At 39.0% G+C, this 15142-nt stretch overlaps 1 protein-coding gene and 1 long non-coding RNA gene across 2 annotated transcripts in view; one reads left to right on the top strand and one right to left on the bottom strand.

Moving 5' to 3' along the window:
• Positions 1–15142, bottom strand: part of kif19 (kinesin family member 19) — a 145322-nt gene that overhangs the window by 55304 nt on the left and 74876 nt on the right. The window contains exons 4-5 of the mRNA XM_068004505.1: positions 11127–11214; positions 5773–5909 (exon numbers count right to left, since the gene is read on the bottom strand). Of these exons, the coding sequence (XP_067860606.1) occupies positions 5773–5909; positions 11127–11214 (225 nt within the window). The remainder of the gene's footprint in view (positions 1–5772; positions 5910–11126; positions 11215–15142) is intronic.
• The window catches only part of LOC137341390 (uncharacterized), a 60961-nt gene that overhangs the window by 30844 nt on the left and 14975 nt on the right, over positions 1–15142 (top strand). The gene's annotated exons all lie outside the window — the stretch shown is intronic.

Raw genomic sequence — 15142 nt, 5'->3', positions numbered from 1 at the left:
TGAATTCTAAAAGCATTCCCCACTTTATTCCAGTCTATCTTGGGATAGTTAAAATTATCCATTATTGCCCTGTTGTCCTTGCATATCTCTCAGAACTGTCTGCAAATCTCCACCTAAATCTCATCTCCACTCTTTAGTGCCCTGTAATGCACATCAAGAATTGTACCATTTCCCTACCTATTTCTTAAATCAACCTTGTAGATTCTAACTTAATGCAACCCCCCAGTACATCCTTAAATTCTAGCATTGTGATTGAATCATTAACTAATACTGCCAACCCACCCCCTTTTTCCTTCCCTAGCTCTCCTGATTAATGAACTGCCCATAATTATTCGCAAGAAAAATGTTCATGACAACCTAAATGGTGTGAATAAATGAGTAGAATGGTCTGATCAGAAGAGTGAGAAACAGTTGATAAGCATTTACAAGAATAATGACTTAAAGGGGAGTAATATAATGGACTGAATCTTGCTAGAAAATTAACAGCGACGCACCCCATTGTTAATGTACAAATCGGTAGGCAAATTCAGGGGATGAAGAGATATGCCATGAGTGGCGAATTTCCAGAAATTGGTTGATTTATACTGCTCCGCTGTTTGGTTCCCACAAATGGCATTTCACCCTTGGCTTCCCCGTTATTTTTATGAACTTGCTAGATTTGCACATTAATTGCCCATTAAACTTGCCGCAGAAAGTTAGGGCTGGAACTTAACAGTGCAAGTACCTTTTTAAGAATGTGGTAATTGTTAACGCAATGCCAATCAACCTCGCTGACTCAGAAAGGGAACAATTTAAACTGTTCAATCTCATTCCTGCATGTAGTAAATTGTTGTTGAGATTTTTGAAATGTTAAATTAAAAAAAAATATTCTTATGTTTCCTTGCCGACTCTTTTTTCCCCTCTCTCTTAATCCAATCTTTCTTTCCCTCTCTTTATTTCTCTTTCTGTATCTGATTTGATTCTCATTTACCCTCTTTCTCAGTCATTCCTCTGTTTCTTTCTCAATCCTTAAATCTGATTGGTTAAGGAGATACACTGTTGGTCCTGCCGTTCATTGAGGTCCCAGAAGCCCCATTGCTCTCACCGTTATCAGCTCGCACTTCCAGCAAGTTACGGCGCAAAATTTTGTCGAGCTGAAGAGTGCAGGAAAAAGTCTAACTAATGGCGCACGCCGCAAGATGCCCTGTTTCAGCAAGATCTGGCCCAATAAAAGAATATCTACCAGAAGAGTTTCTTTCCCGCTTAATCCTTTGCCACCTGATAATTTTGCAACAGAGTTTCTCTGGTTGTGAGGATGTAGCAAGAGTTCAGCTCTTCTCAACATCCGATAAACACAAACTCCCACATCGTATTAATAACTGCTACTTGGCGATGATGTATTATTTGTTATAAAAGTGTATGTGATTATTGAAAGCCACCTATAGATATTTTGGGAATCATCCAGTGTCTGTTTTAAAAGTGGGAAGAGGTTAATCAGTGTTATGTACATATTTTGTTTCGAGTTTTAAAATGTAAATTTTCCTCAAGTTCTCCACGTTTCACATCCCCTCTCACACCATAAAGTCTCCATTGTGACCTTACAGAGGCATCAGTAATCTCCAAAACTTTATAAATCTACCCCATCATCAACTATGGAGTACACTTGCAGAGGATGAGATGAAAAGGCCATTTTAAACTTTCAGGTCTAGAACCAATAAAACATCTCAACTGCAGCAGCTCGATTTGAGACACAGGCAATAACTCTGAACCCATAAACACTGGTTGGTCGACAACACTGTAATTTAGAGGCTACTGGGATATTACAGATCTATTTCTCTAATATTTATTACATCAAGATGATGCTTACAAGTAATTTCCACCTTTCAAATATCTATCTCCTTTGCATTATTTTGGGGAAGGGGATTTAAAATTTAAAAAAAAATCTTCAAAAAGCTTTTGGTCCTGCTGCAAGAGACACAGACACGGCAGTAAACATCCCAGCAGAAGCAGCAATCAAGTGTAGCTACTGGCATTAACAAAGAAATTCTCCTGCCACCAAGCACATATCTAAGCCAAGGCAATGCCACTTAAAAGATATATGATTGAGTACATCAAGCGGTGCTGCAAATTTACTCCACACTGAAGATCTGCGATTACATTTCTGAAGGTTATTTAAGATACTTGTGCTCTGCAATTTCTTAAAAGGCCTGGTGCTCACATCAATGCCAAGAAAAAGGAGAACAATTTCAGTCTGAGCCGCAAAAGGGCAGCTGCAAAAAAGGATTAAACTGGCTGAACCTGCAGATACCATTAGAGCTATTCCAAAGTTAAATAGCCTTCATTATATTATAGATCTTTAGAGTTGCGACTTAGCATGTTAAGTTGTTCATTTTGGTCTCTAGTGAAAGAAATTATTTCTCGCATTTTTTCTTGGGAGGAGCCAGAATAAAAATTTCTTACTCAGAAGTTTTAAATTGTTCATAATTTCCAGTCTTAGTTTGCAGCTATGTGAACAATTTAGGAGGGAATGGATTAAATTACACCTTAAGCATAAAAATTTGATTCTTTCCTCAGCAGCAATTGCTGCAATCCTTGTGAAGTATATCTGTATTTAATGGTTTAGCTACATAGAGATCTCAGAGGGGAAAGCAACAGGATTAAAAAAATCTTTGAAATCCAAAGCTTTCCGGGCCCAGGTAGTACAGTGCCCTCACTTTGCATTCACCTCTAGAAACTGGGGTCATTTTCCACTGAGATAAAAAGACTGAAGCACTCTCTCTGATGGAGGGCTTAGTGGAGCTGTGTGGCAAAGGACTATCCTTTCATCACTGGAACCAGTTCCAATTTAGGAAGGAAGGATGAAGCTCTCTATAATGCAGGGCATGCTTGACAAGCTACGCCCAAATCCAGATGAGAGTGTGCCAGGCAATATATGTCACAACAGTGTTACTTCACCTTCAAAGCGAGGGTCTATCTCGGCACAATGAATTTAGTACTCAAAGTGTTTTAAAATTTATATCAATATCATCGTCGCCAACAACAACACTTCATTTCAGTGTTTAAAGACAGATAAGAAACCTGGTAACAATATACTGCACTAAAATGCAAACTCCATTTGGCAAGAGAGTTGTAAGCTTTCTGCCTGAGCTGGAATTGAACTCAGGTTCCAATGGTGAGAAAAGTGTTCGACCACATTGCTGTACAGAGTACAGAGAAGAAATGCTAGTTTGGTCAGCAGAATACTGTGTTAGATTTTCCCTTGTTAGTATCACTAATGGTTTTAAACTTATGGTTATGTTTGGTGGATACAAGCCACACTGCTTATAGCGGGCGTGTTAATGCTAACATGATGTGCCCGCTATATGGGTGGGTAGTTTACACAAATCTATGTTGTTTGTTTAGAACCCTGACAGGAACATTTTTTCTTTAATGAGTATTTCCAAGAGTTCCGTTTAAAGCCCGTTAATCTCCCCCGTTGCTGAGTATACCTGAACTATCTTGTATTAATCCGGTACATGGGAGGTGCTGCTGGAAGTCAGCTCTCCTATGATTCTGACCCGCTCGTACTTCTCTCTCACGGAGCACCTGTTTCAACATGAAATGGCCGATGCGCTTAACACGCTGTAAGTGGCAACTTTGGCATTGACAAAATGGTGATGGCAAATGGTTTGCGCTATTTGCCCGATTTAAATGATTGTCTGATTTAAACGTGGGTGGTTTAAGCAATGGAGGAACTGTACCTACATTTAACCATATAACCTAAATGGTTAGGGAGTAAATTTCCATGCCGTTAACGCTGTTTTTTCAGGGTTTCCATGGCTTTTCTGCCGAAGTTAGGGTGGACAATCAGGAAGATCCCCAAGGAAATTAACTCCCTTAGAGTTTAAAACAGAATGTCACTCTGTAGTCATTGCTTTCAAGTATTCGTAACAGGTTCAATCAAAACATCTGAGGAATCATGCAGCTTACCTTTGTAATGCTCCTGTCATTTATATTTAAGTAATAGGTTTGTTAGTGTTTCCTAGCTTCCTGTTACAAATGCTATTAGTGTGTTAGCCTACACAATCTGCTAGGAGTGCTATTATGCTGCATCCAACGGATCACGTCTCCATGGCAATAATCTCAAAGACAACAAGCTGCAGTTTAGCAACCGTCACGAAACCAATAGCAAGGAGGTTTAGTTGGGTGGGAGAGGATCTTGTATCAATGTTTACATAAAAAGTGAAACTATAAAACTCTAAAATACATCTGATTTTTTTCTGTCACTTTTCAGTTAAACTTAAGCATAGGCTGTTCCATCGAGCTGCATGTCTCACTAACCCAAACTTCACTGAAAACCAAGTTTAACCCAAGCTGAAATATATGGTACCCCATTCATTTTTTTTGGCATTAATAGCCCATTTATAGTAGCAAATGGGCATTGAATAAATACATAGCCAGAGTCCATAAATGGCCTCATTCAAAGAAAAGCAGTAGCTTTACTTTAAAAACATGCAGTTATCAGCTGCTGTGTATGCACGCTGGCATATGTACAGTTTTAAAATTTGTTTGTCAATAGTTTTTCCTCACTGCACTTTGAACATTTATGGGAGAGGTACAGTGTGCAGTAAATGGCAGTAATAGTATGACAGTATCACTTTGGAAGGGCAAGATTCCTTGGAGCAATTGGTGGGAGATAGTTCTATATTCTACGAGTGCCTTGTGAAAATTATAAGTCTATAAAATAATGAGGGGCATAGATAAGGTAGATAGTCAAAATCTTTTCCCAAAGGTAGGGGAGTCTATAACGAGGGGACATAGATTTAAGGTGAGAGGGGAGAGATACAAAAGGGTCCAGAGGGGCAATTTTTTCACTCAAAGGGTGGTGAGTGTCTGGAACGAGCTGCCAGAGGCAGTAGTAGAGGCGGGTACAATTTTGTCTTTTAAAAAGCATTTGGACAGTTACATGGGTAAGATGGGTATAGAGGGATATGGGCCAAGTGCAGGCAATTGGGACTAGCTTAGTGGTAAAAACTGGGCGACATGGACATGTTGGGCCGAAGGGCCTGTTTCCATGTTGTAACTTCTATGATTCTATGATTCTATAAGGCTTCACATGTAAACAAAGCAGAATGCTGTCTCAAGCTGCTGATCGTCAATGAGCCTTCCCTAGTTGCCAGAGCATGTAGTGTGTTCAGTGCATACATATATTGTAACTAAATTACAATGCAAGGTAACAAAAAGAGAACAGGTGCCATTACAAGTTCTTGTACGCACTGCACCATGAATGCAGGGTCACGTCTACAAATCCTAACACACTTATTTTCATGAGCTCATTTGAGCCTCTGTGGCCCTCAGGTATAGGGGATAGGTCATCTGCATTCTTTTTCAGCTTTGGAAAGCTGTTTGGCAAGAAGGGGAAAAGTAAGTTATGAAAATAGGTGGATTAAAAAACTGTTCTTGTGCACATTTTCAGTCAAAGTGGGAAAAAGTCATCATAACATTTTTAGGAAACATAATGAAAGAGGCTCAAATGGTAAAAATTGATTTCAGATACGATCTGTTGTTGTGACAGATTTTTGCATTAGTATATGCATCCTACTGACCCAAGAACTTAGGGCTAGAGATAGACGTGAGGACCACCTGGATATAAATTACACAGTTACCAACGTTGATCCCTGCTGTAAAAACAAACAGAGATCACATCTGAAATACAACTGTTGAGGGTGATAGGGTTTCTGTAACTATGAAGCATCCTCTGTACCATGCAAACTGCAATTGAAAGGCTGCTTCCTGCATTAATATGGTACCTACCTCTAGGTATGACATGGAAACAGTATACTCCATATCATTGCTTGTTTCTTCAATACACTTGAACAAGTCATTGAGTGTTCGAACATAAATACCAGGTTCATAATCCGTTCCCAACATTGTGTAAGTTTTCCCAGCACCTAGACAATGAAAATACATAAGATAACCTGCTCAATGTAAAAAACTGATCTATAATATCATCCGCAAAGATCTGTTTTAACAGAAAAGTATGCAAGGATTTTATCTTTTCTATTTATTTAAATCCAACAATTATGTACTAGAAAAAAAGTTATTTCCCCCCTGTCTGGAATATGAGTGATCAAGTCTATATATTGTCCAATATATTATGAAAGTCATTTGAGTTAAATTTGCAAATTGTAAAATTATTTTGTGCAAACCATATTCTGCAGTTTTAGTAAGATTTACGTTTTGTCTTTTTTTGGAAAGTGGCTTCAGGCAAATTCTGGTTAGGTGAAGTAAAGAGAAAAGAGGAGATAAAAATGAAGCAAGCAAAATAGGAAAAAGAAAAACACCGTTGCAAGAGGACAGCTGCGATTAACAGCATATCCGGCACGGACACGATGGGCCAAATGGCCCCCTTCTGTGCTGTATCTTTTCTATGATTCTATGGTTCTATCCCAGGGGTCAGAAACGTGTGAGAAAACAGGAAGTTCAGAAGAAAGGGATAACATTCAAAGAGATCTACAAAGACATAGAAACTGGGTGCCTTCAGTGAGATATTTTCCTACCTCCCCCTTTTAGGCCCTTCAGACCTACCACTGCTACTTTAACTGGCCCTCCCAACCCAGGTCCCAGTCAATAACTAACTCTCCTCAGCCTAATCCTTGCTGACATAGGCAACCACTCCATTTTCTCATGTTTCTTTAATTTCCCAATTTCAAAACCACCGTCATCGTTTGCCTTAAAAAGCCTACCCTTAATCTCTCTTCCCTCTTCAACTGTTGCCCAATATCTGAACTTGCCTCTTTCTCTTAGGTCATCAAATGTGTCATTGCCAACCTCCTCCATGCCCACCTCCCATGCAACTCTGCTCGAATTCTCTCAGTCTGGTTTTCATTCCATGCACAGTACGAAGACCTTCCATGCCAAAACCACCAATGATATCATGTGTGACTGCAACTGAGACATGTTATCCCTCCTCCTAGTCAATGTCTCTGCGGCCGTCAATATAGTCAACTACTCTATTCTCCACTGCCTGTCCTCCAAGTTCATCTCTGTGGCAGCCCTTTTTCAAGGTTCCACTCCTACTAGTCCCAACTTATCCAGCACACTGTGGAGATAGTTGCATTGTTAGACTTGCCGTTTTATGGATGAGATGTTAAACCAAGGTATGTCCTGCCCCCGTTCAGGCGAGGCAAAAGAACATCCTAAGGCTAACATTCAACCTTTTATCAACACCTCCAAAATGCAGACTAATTGGCTATTCCATTTCTTTTAATATTTGTGTACCCTTGCTGTACACAACTGACTGCTGCGTTTACCTATATAACATAGACTGCACTTCAAAAAAAAGTTCAGTGGTTGTGAAGGTCTTAGAGACATTGTGAGGATGTAATAACGTGACCTTCTTTCTATCTAGCAGTGGCAGAAACATTAGCCATTATACCTCTGAACTCTCTTCCTAAACCTTTCCACCTGGCTACATCTCGGTATACCATCAAAAGCCTCCTCAAAAGCTCTCACTATGACTACACTTTCAGTCACCTATGCCAACTCCTCTGAACTTCCTGTTTGGTGTCAAATTCTCTTGTGCAGTGTCTATATAAACACAAGTTGTTGTTATTGAGAGTGGCGTGCTCTTTTCTCATTTCTGCACAGCTAAAGAACTGGTCCTCAGTTCTTTGTCAAAATTAAATAATGTCCAAACAGTTCAGTTTAGAATTAGGAGGATGGCGGAAGTGAGATATATGGAGGACAACCGACTTCCAGGGTCCCAGAACACTCTTGTTAATGCGGCATTCAATTAAACCATTGCAAAATTGCCACATTCCAGTCCAAGTTGAGTTCAGCTCATCTGTGTGGACCTAATCATTAGCAACACACTGGTACATCTCTGAGAAGATCTTAATGTTATGGGATTCTCATCTAACATTATTACCACTTCAACGATCTTAATGAAATGCTTTACGCACTTTTAAAAACCCAGCACTTTTGTTTGGCCAGATCATAAAATACTCCTTCTTCTAGTGTGCTCTTTGGCAGTTTGAAAAGCCACAATATGCAGCCAAAAATCCTGACACAACCAGCTTTATTGCACAGCAGACATGAGATGCAGTATTTAGCAACTCAATTATCATCTGGTAGTGATTTAAATCAAAGGAATGACTAATTATACTAATCAATGTTGAGTGACTTATAACTGTAATGCTTTAATTAGAGCCACCTTATGTTGTTAGTGTGTCAGCTTGTTCCATCTTTCCTTGTAGTTAGAAGGTCACGGGTTCAAGTTCCATTCTCGGAACTTAAACTGATATTCTAGTGAGGACTGAGGGAATACCAGTGAGAACTGAGGTCTAAGGAAATACGGACTTATCAGAGGTGCAGTCCTTCGGCAGAGATTTCAAAAAGAGACTCCTGTGTGTTGCTGTGGTTCAGGTGGATTTTAAAGGTTGATTTACGCTGTTTGAAGAGCACATAATTCTCCTAGCCAACATCCTTCCCTCAACCTACTACACCAAACTGCTGGTCATTCATCTCACTGCTGTTTGTGGGACGTTGCCATGTGCAAAATGACTGCTGCATTTACCCTCTTAACAACAATGACTGCAGATCAAAGTAATTAGTTGTATGTAAAACAATTTGGGATGCCCTAAGATGTAAAAGGTTGCTATATAAATATTTTAAAAATTTAAGCCCAGACATCCATGTAAAACAAAGCCCATCATCCAAGTTTAATCAAACTAAGCCAAATCTAAAACAGTGCACTAAAACTGTGAGGTTAGAGCTCATGGATAGGGATTAGTATACAACTATGTTTAAACTAACAATCAAATGGTGTGCGAGGTGGTGGGAACTACAACATGCAAGAAAGATTAAACTAAAATCTCTTCACATTGTTCATTTCTGCCAATCTTGAAGATAAGTTAGGTTATACATGATCCAGCCCCCCTCTCCCAAAATCTTCAAGACTCAAAACAAAAGCAAAATATTGTCCAAAGTGCAATCCATGTGCAGTAATTCCTGTTGTGTCTCACACTAAACATTGTTCAACAGGATGATCCTAACTGTTGCCAATTCTGAACAAAGTTCATGCACAGAAGTATCACATTGAACTTCATACAGAATTGCTGTTATGGTGATTCACTTGGACAAACTGCTTCCCATGAACTGATGTGAAAAGCAGTCACTGCAAGTCGTTTAGTTTCATGGACCAAGTTGTGCACACACGAGGCCCTGAGCTTGTTCAATTCCACTTTTTCGGGCCGTCCCAGGGAAATGACTTATCTTTCTTCAAGTTCTGGTTCCAGTCAAACATCAGTCAGAGAATCGAATGGTGTTGGATCAGCTAAACAGTAATTTATGGGAAATATGTGTATGTTTTCACTTATTCAGATGATCACACTTAAGAATTCTGCTCGATGCAGAATTCTGAGGGAAGATTTGACCACCTCTGTATACATTAAATCAATTATATACATATGAGACAGCCTAATACGAAAGTTAACAGTCATAAAACATGGATTACAGTCTTTTGTGACAATGACCTAAAATCCAGAAATGATTTGCCAATAATGTATCAGTAATGAATTAATAACATTGAGAACCAATAACTGGGAGTCATAAATGTTGATTTACATTCCAAAAAATGATCTCTTGTATTGCTTGTAAAGATCAGGATATCTTTATAATATGTATAATAATATACACAACATTTCAGAACCGAAAAGTCTCCCTTGTAGTTCTGGTGTGCACTACCAAAGTTTGTACAAGTATAATGTGACCAGTATTCCTTGGACAGATAAAGCATAAGCCAGATGCGATTCAGAAACCCTATTCAATAGCTGATTCCATCCTCAGAAGAGCCTGTCTACACTTCTTAGCCTCCCCAAGAAAGATGAGGCGAATTAACACAATTGCTTCTATACTGGAAAATAGCCTTTGCTACATTTCTGAACATGAATGGACTTCTCAGACTGTGCTCACTGGGTGTATTGGATAGCAATGAGGTCTAACAACTGACAAATGTGAAAGTGCTCTCCACTCTGGATGAGTTGCAATGCTGACCATACCATTTGTGAGGAGCTCCTGATACCTGCTATCTGCCTACCAATGGCACAAACTAGCACTTGTAAGTTATCTAATGGCCAACGTGACTATTTTTCTTTAGGGAAGGTTGGAGGAGGGGGTTGGTGGGGAGTGGATGAGGTGAGTGCGAGCCCTTTTGGATCGAGTTGGCTCCAAGATGACATGCCTGGCAATGGAAGTTAGCAAAACAAGTCAACTCAATGTGGCAGATGCAATTACCAGCTACCTGAGTCAGGTAGGTCCACTGTGCTCCAGGGCACTGTTGATCATTGACCAGTCAATCTGGCTCGCTAATGAAATCTGGAGGAATAGATCTATCATTGGCAGCAGAGATTCTTCCCATTTTGCCCCAAATAACCCTGCAAACCAATGCTTTAGCGTGCAGGGTAATCCTACTAGACAAGCAGCAGGAAGCATACCAATCCGGTTTAGTTGGTTAAACTCCTGTGCACACTTGGGGATCCTTAGCCTTAGCCAATCTGGGTCTAAGCTCCATGGACTCAGAAAAATGAGGCATGTACTCCATGTCGGATGAACAGAAACTGCACGTGTGCAAGTTTCTCGGTAGCTTGGTTTGGTGAGGCTTAACATACTGACTGGTTTCTGTACATCAAACACCCAATTGACCAAAGAAAAGTGCAAGAAGTTTTCCTTTAGATTGGTATCATCTTTTAGGTGTTTATTGTTCGTGCAATATAAACTGGTAAGTGAGATAAACATTAACTTGAAAATCTTGATCCTAACAGTTTAATTGTGTGGTAACATCTACACAGTCAGTCAGTCAGTCAGTCAGTCATTAATAATAGCATTCCTCTTTCATCATCTGAATAATTGAAAGCTTTTGCTTCTGAAGATAAGCACGTTGCCATTAGACAAACTTAATTGAACCACTGGAGCACGCAGGATAATATTAGGGAATAAAAGGAACTTTACACATGTGTTGAATAAATTTGACTTTTCATGAAGAATCAAATTCTATTTCAAATCAGGAATAACCAGTTCCAATATTTAATTTTTACTATAAAAACACTAATGATTTAAGCAGTACTGCATCCAGTAAATAATGCTTCTGAGAAGAACCTGCTGCTTACCTGTTGGTCCATAGGCAAAAACTGTGGCATTGTACCCTGAAATAATGCCCTCAATCAGACCCTTGGTGGTAGCACGGTATACGTCATCCTTGAAAAGACACAAAAATATGATTTAATTAAAAAGCGCACAATAAGGTCCTTTTGTCTTTAATGAATCTGCATCATCGGCAACAAATGAAATCACTTTTGTATACTTCATTAAATTTCCACAAAAACAACATTGAAATGTTTTTACACATATTAGGGGCCAGAGGTGGGTGTACAGATGATGAGCACCAGTCTGTTAGTTCTATAAAGAATATGAGTACGTATTTAACATACAATACTTTGCACTTATCAGCTATTTGCCACAGATAACATTTATGCTTATGGAATGATGGATTCATTTTTTTGTGACTAGCAGATTCTATTCAACAAGTTTTTTTTATAAAAACACATATCAATAAAGCCCAATTTAGAAACTTAGAACATATTTATTGTTTGTGTGGGTTGGGGGCTATAGGAATATTCTTTAGAATGAAGGTGCTGTTTTCATTAAAGCTGCGTTGAACCAAAACAGAAAAATGTATTGTCATTTTAAGAAAATACTTCAGGCGATGGAATGTAGAAATTTTCAATTGTTCTTTGCTTTTCATGGTTCACGCTTTGGAACACAGTTTTTGGGAGTGAAATTTTCCAGGAAATTTTTTTGGATGATTATTAAAACGAAGCTTGACAAATACAATGGGATATCAGTGTTCAAAGGGTTAAAAACTCTTCAAACGAGTAACATTTCCTGTAACACGCTGTGGGAGAAGAACCACTGCATACCACATCCCTAGGTTCTATAAACTATGATATATGATTGGAGCTAAAAATATTTGCTTACTGGTTGAACTTGCACAAACCATTTATTCGCACTCTGCTGGAGCACACAACTGGATGGCTTCAATTTCCTAGGGAACCCAGAGGAGTTATGAATTAAGGATCAGAGGTCAGCTGAAATGTGCGACTTGCAGATTTACTATTCAGTTGAACTGTTTCAAGTGTTTGTTGGCAGCAAACAATGTTTAACAATATACGTGAACAGCGGTTCAAAATAGTGAGCTCAACAGTGTGCAGTCTTACGTCGCCGAGAAAATTCCCACAATTTAAATATTGCTGTGTTCTGTACAATGGTTCAAGACTTCTTAAAGAGCTCAGAAGCATAAATTTTATACTGCAGTATAATTTAGTGATGGTTTGTTTGCAGGGTAAGAGTGTTGGGAAAATGCAGCAGTTTAGCAGTTTGCATTCTGTGATAGCATAAAGCATCCTTGGGGGAGGTAAACAGCAGGCATTAGACACAACATAGAATTCCTCCTACTGTTTCAGGGGTACATCCAGGCATAGCAATGAATATAACTGTGCACTTTATTTTTGCAGGGATGAGAAGGTGCAGTCTCTGAAAATTTCCATCTAAAACGTTTCAAAAGGTGCGCATGTGCGCACCCGAACATCAGGAGTTGCTATGCATGAATCAGGGGTCTAATAACTGGGCTGTGGACTTTAGGCCCTGACCAATATGCAGGGATATTACCATGCGCACCTCTTAGAACTGGCTTTTGGATGAGAAAATTGCACTGATGGACCCCTTTCTTCAAGGCCATATGACAAAATGACAACATTTTAAGGGAGAGCCCCTTAAAAATTTGGCATATGTAAGAATCTGATAGATTTAGAGAATTGTTCATTGCTGACTAAGAATGATGGAAGTAAAGAAAGACTTGCATTTATCGAGCACCTTTCACAACCTCAGGATGTCCCAAAGTGCTTTTAAGCCAATGAAGTACTTTTGAAGTGTAGTCACTGTTGTAATTTGGATGAGCAGGTAAATGTATAAATATAACTTTTCAACAAAAAAGTTGCTCTTTCAAAAAGATCAACAGTATTTCACTGTATCTTGGAAAATGCATTTTTTTTTTAAAAAGGCACAAACGGGATTTGAGGAATTGCCTGACTCTGAATTTATGGTTGTGTGGCATGACTTTACAGATTGAAGGTTTTGTAATTGTGCAAATGTTCATGTGACCTTCAATGTGTGGGAGTTGAATATTGTTCTATAGTCTCAGTTTTGATTCTTTCTTTATTCGGTAGGCCCCAGTAAACTCGGGCTATAATTAATTCCGGTCTATAATAAGGACTAAACATTCATAACAGTGTTCAGTAACCAGCAACTCCTGAGTTACATGAAGCTCTTTTGTGGCTAATGTGTGGCTCCTTTTGCACCTACCCACCTGTTCCGTCACTCTGTGAAAGGTGCCATCACCCACTCTGGAGCAGGTAACCTTCCCTGACAGAGAAAGAAAAGTAAGGAAATGGGGGATGAGCAATGAGAAAAGAGGGAAGAGAAACAGAGGGAGAGAGTAAAAAAAAGGAAAGAAAGTTTTGTTGTTTTAGGACCTGGTTGAAGTATTTAAAGATTTTAAGTTTCTTCATAATTTAGAATTGATTTTTTGAAATGTCCAGTAAACTTTGATTTCATATGAATTTAACTAATTTGCGTTATACACTAATCATTTTCAATCAATTAACAAAAACACCCACTGCCTTCATAACACTATGTTTGATTTAAGGTATTGGCCAACCTAAAATAAATGGGTAAATAATTTGTTTAGGATTACAAATCCATCAACTGTGACGTAAAAAAGTGTTCTAAAATTAACCAGAATGCACGATTCTTTATTTAAATTTTCCAGAGGGCTGTCCAACACTCCAAGAATGTATATTAGCACATACTATATTAGCACCATTTGAAAGGTGTGTATACAATTTTAAGTTTGCTGTCTATTCCCCTGCTCTGTTCCAACAGGATACCAGGTTTCACAAGAACACACCTCTAGTGCATCAGTGTGACATTTAGATTTCATACACAGTCTATCCTTATTGTCTTTCTGAATAGAACTGCTCAATGAAGGACTCTGGGTAATGTTAACACATTGAAAATTATCCAATCTCCAAGGAGGATTTGAACCTAGAAGTCTCATGGTTTCAGTTCAAACAAGGCCAAGGAAATCTCCTGGGATCATCACCTACCAGCCCCTGCTCAACAGATGAATCAGTATTCCTCCATGTTGAGCATTACTTGGAGGAGGCACTGAGGGAAGCAACGGTTTCTATATACTCTAGGCGGGTGACTTCAATGTGCACCAAGAGTGGCTTGATAGTACAACCACTGATCAAGCTGGCCAAGTCCTGAAGGACTTGCCAGACTGGGCCTGCATCAGGTGATGAGGGTACCAGCATGAGAAAGTAACGTACTTGACTTCATTCTCAAGTCACAAAGATTTGACTTGAGGATGAGGACAAGTTCCCCTCCAAGCCACACATCATCCTGACTTGGACATAAATCACCATCCTTCTTCGTCATTCAGTCAGACATCTGGGATTCCCCACCTAACATTGTGGGAGCACCATCAACACAAGGACGGCCACGGTTTAAGGCGGCGGCTCACCACCACCTTTTCAGGGGACCTAAGGATGGGCAATAAATGTTGCCTTGCTAGAGCAGTCTACGACCCAAGAACAATTTTTTTTAAAATCCCAAAAGTATTCCAACATGCTCTAGCTCATTGCCCCTGGCTGTTTGGATTTTTAAAATAAATCATTACTTTATCTTCCAGTGTCACACATGTTCCTTTTTAAGACTAAAATTTAGACCTAAAAAAAGAACAGCTTACCTGCTAAAAGCACAATTGTAATGTGATCTGTCGTAGATATTTTAATGTTTGCATTGTGAATTTAGATTCTCTAAATATACTTGGAGGTGATAGTCCTCTTTTAATGAAAAACTGGAGGATGTCCACATAATTAACTACCTGTTAATTAAGTCACTCTCAGGAATTGCATGTTTCAAACTGAGAATTCCTGCAATTTCATTAAAGAAGCGATTAAAGAAGAAAACTAGCTTATTTTCATTTCTCATTAAAGAAGGATTTTAATGAATAGTCAGTACTGACCTCTGCCTGAATACTTGGAAGGGACTAACAGTTTGAAGT

Source organism: Heptranchias perlo, chromosome 23 (assembly GCF_035084215.1).
Source record: "Heptranchias perlo isolate sHepPer1 chromosome 23, sHepPer1.hap1, whole genome shotgun sequence".
Taxonomy (NCBI): domain Eukaryota; kingdom Metazoa; phylum Chordata; class Chondrichthyes; order Hexanchiformes; family Hexanchidae; genus Heptranchias; species Heptranchias perlo.
This window is presented reverse-complemented; position numbering and strand designations above follow the sequence as displayed.